Source organism: Tamandua tetradactyla, chromosome 11 (genome assembly GCF_023851605.1).
Source record: "Tamandua tetradactyla isolate mTamTet1 chromosome 11, mTamTet1.pri, whole genome shotgun sequence".
NCBI classification, from domain to species: Eukaryota; Metazoa; Chordata; class Mammalia; order Pilosa; family Myrmecophagidae; genus Tamandua; species Tamandua tetradactyla.
The window spans coordinates 96,244,893-96,254,935 of record NC_135337.1 but is presented as its reverse complement, the minus strand read 5'-3'; the positions used below and the strand labels follow the sequence as shown (position 1 = coordinate 96,254,935).

The 10,043-nt window shown below is 65.3% G+C and overlaps 1 protein-coding gene across 3 annotated transcripts; it reads right to left on the bottom strand.

The window, feature by feature from the left end:
* Positions 1–3,556: 3,556 nt before the first annotated feature.
* On the bottom strand, positions 3,557–10,022 carry CIST1 (colon, intestine and stomach enriched 1). 3 transcript variants are annotated; one of them, XM_077122132.1, is made up of 4 exons: positions 9,372–10,022; positions 7,080–7,556; positions 5,995–6,155; positions 3,557–5,887 (listed from the first exon to the last, which is right to left on the bottom strand). In XM_077122132.1, the coding sequence occupies exons 1-4, from the start codon at positions 9,490–9,492 to the stop codon at positions 5,840–5,842; spliced, it is 807 nt and encodes a 268-aa protein (XP_076978247.1). In that variant the 5' UTR covers positions 9,493–10,022; the 3' UTR covers positions 3,557–5,839. The 3 variants fall into 3 exon arrangements, with proteins under 3 accessions (XP_076978247.1, XP_076978248.1, XP_076978249.1); XM_077122134.1 differs by lacking the exon at positions 3,557–5,887 and adding an exon at positions 6,268–6,385 and having other exon boundaries at positions 6,047–6,155; XM_077122133.1 differs by lacking the exon at positions 3,557–5,887 and having other exon boundaries at positions 6,045–6,385.
* Between the last annotated feature and the right edge of the window lie 21 nt (positions 10,023–10,043).

Sequence of the window (10,043 nt, the reverse complement as noted above, 5' to 3'; positions counted from 1 at the left end):
GTCCTTCAGGGCAGGGTGAGCAGGTGCAGATGGACCCCAGAGCCGGGAGGGAGCAGCACAGGAACTTGGGGGGAAATGTACACAGAGCCGTAGGCACCCCCCACGCAAGGAAGTGGGGACCTGGCCTCGAACCCCCTCTCCCTGGCCTTTCCCACAGGCTGAGCCCTCGCCCCCCAGGTGCAAGGAAGGACACACGCGCAACACACACACGTACACACTCACATGTGCTGCCCACAGGCACACATCACCCACCCCTCCTGCCGCTGCCTGCCCCCTCTGCGCCCCTCCCCCTCCCACCCTGGGGACCTGCTGAAACCAAGTCCCTGTTTGCTCTTTCCTGAAGATGGAAAATCATGAGTCACCAGGAGGGGGGGCAGGAGGAGCTGCAGGAAGGGGGGGGGGGCTGCGGGTCTTCTGGGAACAGTTCCAACCCCTGGCCTTGCCCCCGCACGTCTGCCCAGATGGTCCAGAGGCCGAGCTGGGGCATTGGTCAGGTTCGCTAATGGAGTCGGAGTTCCTGGGGAGGAAAACAGGGGGCGGGTCCCCCAGTGTCAGGCATCCTGGGCCAGAATCCAGAGCCCTGGTCGGACCTGATGGAGCCCCCTTCCCACCTAAGGCGGGCCTGTGGCTTGCAGACCCGGTGCAGTTGGGGCATCTGCCCCTGGCCCAACCCTGAGGGTCTCACCTGCCCCCCCAACGGGGCACTACGGGGGAAGTAGGCAGGGCCAGCCCTTCCTCCGGGGTCCTGTGCCGCAGAGCCCCAGGGGGTCGCCTCCTCTGACTGGCGTGGGGGGCAGACTGTGGGGGTTCTCTCCTTCTGCACCTGCCCCACAAACACCCACGGACACGAGTGGAACCTGCAAGGCCGCTTCCCAGCTGGACACAGCCGCACTGGCCACACGCCGGCGGGGACGTGGACACCCAGCTCTGAGCGGCCGCCCCGTCCCCGCAGGCCCCGGCCCCGGGAGCAAGGCCAAGCCAACCCGGGCTCCTGCTCGCACTGCTTCGCGGCGGCTGCAGGACGGGCTAACCCCGCCCCGCGCTCCCCGCGCCCCACTCTCGGCCTCCAGCCCCGCGGGAGGAGGTGGGCCCCGAGCGCCGCAACTTCTGGGTCCCCTTTGCTCTGTGGGAGGCCTGGCGACTTGGCAGGCCCCAGAGGGAGCGGTGGTGGGCGGGGAGGGCGCGCAGGGAACGCCACAGGGCCTCAGGCCGGGACACAGCTTGGTGCGCCGGATGCACGGACCCCGGGGTCTCCACGCGCCAGATGAGGGGGGGAAGGGAGGGGAGGGGCTGCGCTGGGGCGGCAAGGGCCGGCGTGGGGCGCAGCGAGGCGCTGCACGTGGGTGGCCTGGGGCTGGGGTTCGGCCGAGCGCAGCAGGGTCAAGTCCCGGCCCGGGGCAGAGCAGTCGTGCTGGCGGCTGCTACGGAATGAGGGGCACCGAGACCCCCACGCGGGCCGCTGTCCCTCCCTCTAGTGCTGAAAGATAAAGAGGCCCCCAGGGCGCAGACCGCGCGGGGACGGGTGACAGCGACACCCTCGGGTCAGGCGCGGGGGCTGGCTCTGCACTTCTGCCCAGCGGCGGGGTCTGGGTGCGGGACCTGCATCCACGCCGGCCGGGCCCTGGGAGAGTGGGGCGCCTGGGAGCGAGGCCCTCCCACATTTGGGCGCTGTCCGAGGCTGCTTCAGGCCAGGGCTGGGGGTAGGCGAGAGGGGAATCGCGGTGGGGGGACTAACCAGCCAGGGCCCTCCCCACCACGCAGCGGGCAGCCGCCGGCCAGGGCTGAGGTGAGACGAGAACCCAGTGGAGGCTCAGGGCAGGGTGTGGGGACACCTCGGGGTCCCTCCGCCCCTGCAGGGCCACACCAGCGCCCGGAGCCTCAGCGGAATTGGGGGGGCCCCATCTTCCCCATCGTGCCCCAGGCCCCATGACCAGGCTGAAGGAACCCTGTCCCCGGCCACCAGGCCCTTCCTGGTTACGTCCCGCACGGGCAGGCACTGCGGGGCAGAGGGACGTGCATTTGCGACCTTGTGCTCCAGCCTCCCCTGGTCACTCCGGGCTGGGACATGGACGCAGGTGGGGCCCCTGGGGAGTCAGAGTCCTGACCGTCTCCGAGGGTTCAGAGCTCCCCGTGGAGCCCGGCCCTGGCCCGGCTGGGGCCCCAGGGTGGAGAAATGGAGGGCTCCAGGCGGGCAGTCCAGCCCCACCACGGCTAAGCCTGGGCCCTGGGGCTGCCCATGGGAGCCGCGGGCCGCTCGCCTGTGGGACGGGAGTCAGCCCCCACCTTGAGAACAAACGGTGCCTGGCCACAAGGGCGTGGCAGAAACACGCGTTTGTGAATCAATCGGTAGGTGGCACGATTGTTACAACATGGTGCATAATTAATGCACACAGTGGTGCCCTGTGCCATCGTGTTATTAACTAAAGCGTGAAGAACAGCAGCTCACTTTTACCGCTCTCCCGGCACTGATGCTGCTTTCTGCTCGCTCGTGAGGCGGTGATGCTGTTTGGCGCTGTGCCCACTTTTCTGGCAGGGAAACTGAGGCTCAGAGGCTAAGGAGCCTGCCGAGGGCTGCGCCCCCTGCATGGGCACGCTGGAATTCTGGGTTCTGAGCTATAGCGACGTGTCAAAGGAAGGACCAAGTTGGAGAAAGGGAACGTGGTGGCGTCCTGAAAACAGAGTTGGGTGAGCTGGTGGGTGAAGGGTGAGCCCTGTGCCCCAGGGGGCGTGCCTCGGTTTCCCACCTGTGGAAGGTGGGTGGAGATGGGACCTCCTAACAGATGGACCCTCATAGAAGGGCAGGTCCAGGGCATGGCCGGGCATGGAGCTGTCCGTGGTGCTGGCCCCGCACCTGACACAACCAGGACCCCCAGCCTCAGGGGTGAGTGGGGAGGCTCCAAGGGGCAGCCCGGCTTCCTCTCTGACCCTCTGCCCCCCAAATGAGCCCCCCCAGCAGACTGGACATCAGATGGGGAAACCGAGGTCTGAGCACACACGCCGATCGGGGCCGGAGCCTAGGACGGCCCGGGGGGGGCCCGGGGCAAGTGCACCGCCTGCCTCACTCCCTCCCTGGGAGCTGGGGTTCTGTCTTCCCACTGGGGGGGCAACGGTGAGGCCATGAGAGGCCTGTGGACCCCCCTGCCCAGCCCCCCTCAGCTCCTTCAGAGACCCAGGCCGCCTGGCTGTCCGTGCACCGCCTGAGTGGGGAACCCCCCCAGGCTCTGAGTCTGAACGTGGACGTGTGTGTGCCCAGACACTTCTGGGGGCTCCGGGAGCCGAGACTGTGCACGGGAAAGCAGGAAGGGAGGTCTATGGCTGGGGAAACTGAGTGTCAGGTAGGAAAAGCACATGTCCACATTCACATTCGCTACTTAATCATTCGAAAGCGGCCCAGAGCCCCCTCGGGGGTGGGCACGTGGCCGCGAATGGGGACAGCAGGGCTCCAGCCCGAGGGGGCGGCGGGCACAGCTGGCAATGAATGCAGGGCAATTGCTCCCGGCGCGCAGGGAGGGAAATAAAGCCGGGCAAGGGGCTGGCGCGGGTGGGGGCTGCTGGGGCTGAGCTGGGACCTGGAGGAGACAGAGGCAGAGGAGCGGGTGGGGAAAGGCTGCCTTGGGCAGTGGGCACAGCCCGTGCCAAGGCCCTGGGGTGGAAGTACGGCCGCGAGGGACGAGGAACAGGGACTGGATTCTGGGGAGGGCAGGAGGGCTGGGAGCCTGCGGGGGCATGGCCTGGGGGGTTTGCAGTAACTAGCAGGGTCACGCTGCTTGCCACTGCTCCCTAGGTGGGGGGAGGAGATGGGGGGTCAGGCTCGGGGGGGAAGCACTAAGAATGGGTGGGGGTGGGACTGACGTCAGCATCACGGGGTCCCGCCTCCTAAGACCCCCCCCACGGGAAATGGAAACAGCGTCGGCCAGTCAGAGCGTCCAGGCTGGAGGCTCCCCTGTGGTCTCTCTGAGCCTCAGTTTCCTCATCTGGAAGCTGCTCCTCAGGCAGCTTTGGGTACCTCCGAGGATGGGGGTCTTGGGATCTCCATGAGGGTCTTGGGATCCCCCCACCCTGGCCTGGGCTGTTGCCACAGCTGACCCCTCCCCTGCCAGCCCCCACTGGGTGGGAAGGAGAGCGCCATCCCCTGGGCCTCGTGCTGCGGTGTCCCTGGGCCTGGGGGAGACAGACATGAGAGCCCAGAGGCCGGGGAGCCCCCCATGTCCCCTGCAGCCCCCTGCGGCCCCCACCCTGAGCGCTACAGACCCACAGACGGGGAGCTCACTCCCACCCCCGTGCCCTGCGGCCTTGGAGCCTCACTCTTGGCCAGCACGGGGTGGGGGCGCCTGGCCTGTAGGACAGGGGCAATACTCCTGGGCCCCAAGACCCCTCCCACACCCACCAGGAACCCTTGGGTGTCAGGGACCCCAGGGAACAGGGTCCCTGGCCCCATGCGGGATCCATGCAGTCCCCACCCCAGCTCTGGCTGTTTTGGGGGCCCACTTCTAGGGTACATGAGACCCCAACCCATCATCCGAGACCCCCCAGCTCCCACAGGCTCTGAGAAGTCCTGTAGGCCTGGGCTCTCCCACACCCCCAGCCTCTGAGCCAGGGCCAGGGATCCGGGAGGAGCCGGGAGAGAGGGCGCCGCCGCCCCAGACGAGGTGGGAGGGAGGGGTTTGGGTTAATTGTGAGAGAGCGCACTTGTGCTCTCTATGCAGAGAGAGGGACAGGGGGAGGGAAGGGGGGCAGAGAGAGGGCGGGTGAGACACAGAGAAGGGGGAAGGGAGAAGCAGGTCAGCTCTGCGTGGAGAGGAGGGGTACACCTAGGGTGTGGCCCAGGGGCTGGAGATGGTCTCTTGGGGCCCCTGGGAACACTATGCCACCATGCTGTGCCACCCTGAGCAGTCGGACAACCTCTCTGGTTGGCATCCCATCTACCAACAGCTGGAGGTGCAGCTGGAAGCGAGGGCCCCAGGAGGGGCGCCTGGGGGTGGGGCCATGCCAGGGAAGGGCAGGGCTGTCCCCCGCAGCTGCCGGTTAATGTTTTACCTGCGCTGCTGCCTGCGAGGCCCCATCAGCCTATCCCCGCCATGGGGGCCGTTGGAGCGTGACCTCCCCTCTGCTGGGCAACCTTGAACCCAGGGCCTCGCCCAGATGCCGCCCACTCCACGGCCGGGCAGCCCCATTCCTGGCCCAAGGTGCTCACCCATGGCCCAGACTGGTGCCTCGGTTTACTCCTCTGACAGGGCAGCCTGAAAGGCTCTGGGGTGGAGCCCCCCACGTGTCCCACTCTGTTCCTCCCACTTGTTGGACGGGAGGGAAGTGGGGTGCCCTGGGTCCCTGGGGAGGAGGAGTGACACATTTCTGAGAAGAGGGAACCAAGTACATTGCCCGCTCCCCGGGTGCCTCAGCTCCCCCACACCCCCTACCCCCCCGGGAAGCCGAGCCACCTCCCCAGAATTAGGGTGGATCGAGACTGTCCCCCGCTGGCTGGAAGCCCCGCCACGGGGCCTCCCCTTCCAGAATCAGACCAATACCCCTTGCCATGCCCACATGGCCCCCCACGTGCCCCCTGGTCAGCCCCGCAGCCGTCGTCCGGCAGCCTACACCCTCCCACCCAGGGCCTCAGCACCGCTGTGCTCTGGGGGTCCCCGGGCAGCCTCTCCCCTCTCAGGGCCGTCCCCAGGGAGTCCACTAGACCCAGTTGTGGCTCATCCCACCGGCACATAGCAGGTGCTCAATAAATGACTCAGGAGGCCGTGGTGGCCCAGAAGGCACTTTATTCCCAGTAGTGCTGCTCCTTCCTCAGCCCCCAGCCCACCCCAGCCCACTCCGGTCAGTGCCACCAGGGTCACTCGGGCAGGTGGTGGGTAAAGGAGGGCCTTCCACTCGCAGTTCCCTGGAGGACAGAAGAGGGCCCTTTCAGGCATCAGTGGGCTCTGCGGCAGGGGTTGCCCCTTGGGAAGGCAGCGTCCCAGACCCCTCCCTGCCCCGCCCACACCTCACCATGGACATCTCGTCTAGCTTCTGGAACGGGGACACGTCCCGCTGGTAGCACCTCACGACCACTAACACAGACCCAATAACCAGGACAGACACCAGCAGACACACAGCCACCACCACACTAGGGTTCCTGGACGGTATGGGGGCCAGGGCGTCGCCCGGAGCTGGGGGAGGAGCCTTGAGTCAGCCCCAGCCCTGAGGCTCAGCCACCCGCCAGGGCCCAGAGCCTTTTCTTGCTCACTCCCCACCCAGGGCTGCAGCCTCTTCAAAGCTCACTGGAGTCTGTTGGCATTTGGATGCCTTTGCCTTCAGGGAATTCACCGAGTTTGCTGTTCATGGCCGAGGATGCTTGGGAGGTTTGTACCAACTGAGAAAAATCCCAGCCAGAGATCAACTGCCAAACAAGGAGACATTCTGGTGACAGTTGCAAAACCTGACCCTTCACAGAGACTGTTTCTCATCTGTGACTTTCAACAAATGGTCGTTTCGCCCCCAGGTCGGGATTTTCCCTTAATGTTTTGGGGACCATATATGTATTTTCAATCCCGAGGGGCTTTGCACGCTGCCACCTGCCCACTCACACTGCTGCAGCCGCCTGGCCTCGTTGCGTTCTCTCAGCAGTCCCCACCTCAGGCCGTGCCCTCTCCTGCTGCTGTACCCCACCCCCCGATATCCGCGTGGCTCCCTCCTGCATCTCTCCAACCGGGACTTCGCTGACCATTCTTAAAACTGTCACATCACCCAGCACCCCCAATCCCTGCCCTGCCTTGATTTTACGAACATCTCTTTTACTTGTCTATAACCCGTCTCTCCATGGGCTCACGGCTCTTGTTTCTCTTGTGCATTGCAGTATCCGCAGCACCAGGTGCCCACTCGGGGCTGGGAAAACGTGCGTGGAGAACCCGCAGCCTCGCCTCTCTAGTGACTTCAGTGTGCCCGGGCACCAGCGAAAAGGCTGCGGTGGGCTGCGGCCCGGGCTGGGGGCTCCTCGCGCCCTCCTAGCTGCTGGCGGCCCCTGGTGGCCAGTCCAGGAACTGCAGCCTGGCGCCTCCAACTGGCGCCCCCACCCCAAACTTCCCTTTACTCACGGGGGGCTGAGGCGGCTGTGGTCTTCTCGGTGGTTGCCGGAGGCTCGGCGGAGGGCTCCGTTCCAGGGCTGGGGGAAGTGGGGCCCCAATGCAGGGTTGAGGAGGTGGAACTCGGGGGGCAGGAGTGGGAGGTGGGGGTGAGCTCTGAACTCGGGGAGCTAGAGTGGGGCTGAATGCTTGTGTCTGACGGTGGGGACGGGGGGGTCACCCCTGGACTTGTGGAGCTTGGACTAGGATGGGCAGTGGGGGTCACCCCTGGACTTGGGGAGGGGAGGTGGGGAGGGGGGGTCACCCCTGGACTTGGGGAGGGGAGCTGGGTAGTGGGGGTCCCCCCTGGACTTGGGGAGGGGAGGTGGGTGGGGGTAGGTTCATTTTCCCTCAGGAGGCTGTGGTTGGGGGGCAAAGAGTTCAGCAGGCTGGGTAGTGGGGTCCCCAAGTTTCTCATGTGGTTCACGAGTGATGAAGGAGCTGCCACCCCTGGAAAGGAACGTACGGAGGTGTGGATGGTGGGATGGCTCAGGGGGCCCTCTCTCTCCCTGGATTCCTCCTGCTATAATCGGGGATAACAAATACCCACCTCCAGGGGAGAAGGGGAGGCGTTCAGAGGGAAACTGAGGCTGTGCTGAGGGCTCAAGCCCCTTGTCTGAGGTACCACAGCTGGGGTCTGAGTCTAAGCCAGGCTGTCCCATCCCCAGTCCTGCCTTGAAGTGGGGGTTCTGGGACTCAGTTTCCCCTTCTGTTGCATGGAGGTGATGGGCAGCTGGGGTCTTTGAGAGCACACCATGGCCTGGCCGAAAAGCTTAGCCCCACAGAGCCACCTCAAGCTCTCAGGGAGCAGGGGCAGTTCTGGGGTCACTGGTAAGCCCTCAGCCCATAGCTTGGAGGTCTCAGCTACTGACCCGGAGCTTTAATGGAGGGGGGCACAGAGGCCTGGCTGCCAGGAGCAGTGAGAAGGTCACATGTGCAGACCCTCTACCACCGTCTTGCCTGGGGTATTCCCTGCGCCCCACCCAACCCAGGCACACCCCTGGGGGGCCAACGCCAGTTATTTCCAGCCCAGGTTCCAGACCGCTGGGCAGCGGCTGCTGGCATAGCCACTCGGGAGCCACTCCCTGCCCTGCCCCAGCCCTCTGGGCTGATCTGTGCGTTTCTTCCCTTGCCTCACCCCAGGCATCAGAAATGCGGAAACACCACCCAGCAAGCTAGGGCGGGCTAGGTCTGTGCACCGCATTTCCCCCTCCCCGTCTGCCTGTCCAGTCTCCCGGGCTCTCTGGGGATAACAGATGAGTCTAGGTGAGGCATGAAGTGTTGGCCTGACTTCACTCCCATTTACAGGTGTGGACCCAAAGCTTAGGACTATAGAGAGTCTGGCTCAAGGTGACCGGGAAGGTGGGCACAGGGCCCCTTCAGGACCACCAAGGAGTCAGGGACTGACAGGGCAGCCTCTCTGAACTGCGTTCTGCCACAATTTGAGGGTTCCAAACCATGAGAGGTTTCTGCTGAAAAGAAGATGGTTCAGGGGTCACAGTGGACCCCAAGCCAAACCACAACTCGGCTCGCTGAACTTTTAAAGTAAACCAGGGGGCCTTGAAGGAGGAGGAGGTGGAGGATATGGGTCCTGCCGAGCACCTGGCACTCTTGAGCGGCTGGAGAATGATAAAATAAAATGGGGCTGTGTCTGTACTCTGCCAGGGGTTTACTTTTCCCAGAGACTCCTAGAGCAGGAGGCTGGCAGGAGCTCTGCCAACAGTCTGATCAAAGTCTGGTACAGGCTGGGGGGCTCAGCTTGCCTGAGCCTCAGTTCCTTGAGCTGTGAAATGGGGACAAACATGGCGCCCGCTGAGCAAAGCCCTGGTAGGGTGGGGCTGGGGCCTGGGCTCAGGGGAGTCACATTGGGTGAGGGGGGGGGGGTCACTCTAGATCTACGGTTGTCTAGCTGGGAACCGTCCTACAGGCCGCAGAAGGGAGGTGAGTCAGACACCTCCTTGGGGAAGGAAGAGCCTCGTGCTTGGTGCCTGGCCTGACCCCCCAGACGTGGGGTCCTCACCCCTCTGTCTTTGGGGGCTGGGGGAAGCAAAGCAGACATGAAGCGGAGTCCCAGGCCAGGCGCGGCTCTCCCCAGCCTCGAGCCGGTCAGGTGGCGCTGGGGCCGCACACAGGGAGGGTCAGGCTGGGGGGAGGGCACCCCAGAATTCCCACGGCTGCTCCCCCACATGCCTTGATAGAGGGTTCCGATGCCAGGTATGTGGCCGGCGCTCTCTTCCCCACCAGCCCTCCCTGACCTGTTCTTACCTGTGGAGGTGACAGTGGAGAGGGAGGGCGTCCCGTCAGAAGGCCCCAGCAGCAGCACCAGCGGCAGCAGCCACGGCACCGGGAGCAGGGTGCCCGCCATTCCCGTGCAGGGAGGGGCCATGGCCGGCGCAGCTCAGGTGAGCAGCCAGCGGTGCAGCCAGGTGCATGCTCTTTACACGGGCACGCGCCCCCTGCTGGCGGAGGCAGGGCCATTCACTGCACCCCCCCACCTGGACCGACCCCCATCCTTCTTGAATTGGCCTGCACCCTGACCCCGAACCCCTAAATTCTGCCTCCTCTCCATGGTCCCGAGAGGGCCCTGGGGACGCCCTGCCCCTCCCAGCCACGGGCCCTGCCATGCTGCTTCTCCGTGCGCCGTTGCCCTTGACCTGCCCGCGGGTGTCCTGCCTCCCCCAGGTATGGCCTCTGTAAGGGTGGGCGCCCAAAGACGCGGCTGGGTCCCTCTCGCTCTCGGGATCGAAGCTCCTTGCTTTTCTAGGGCCCCCAGGTTCCCAACCACTGGACTGGGTCCCCAGCAAGTTTTCTGGAGGAACCTTCTGGAAGCTCCTGGACGGTCCCCTCCAGCCGTGGATGGAAACAGCAGCACGTGTGGCCTCTGGTCAGGACTCGGGGTCCCCACCCTGGCCAGGAATCTGCCCCCAGGCGCGCCCC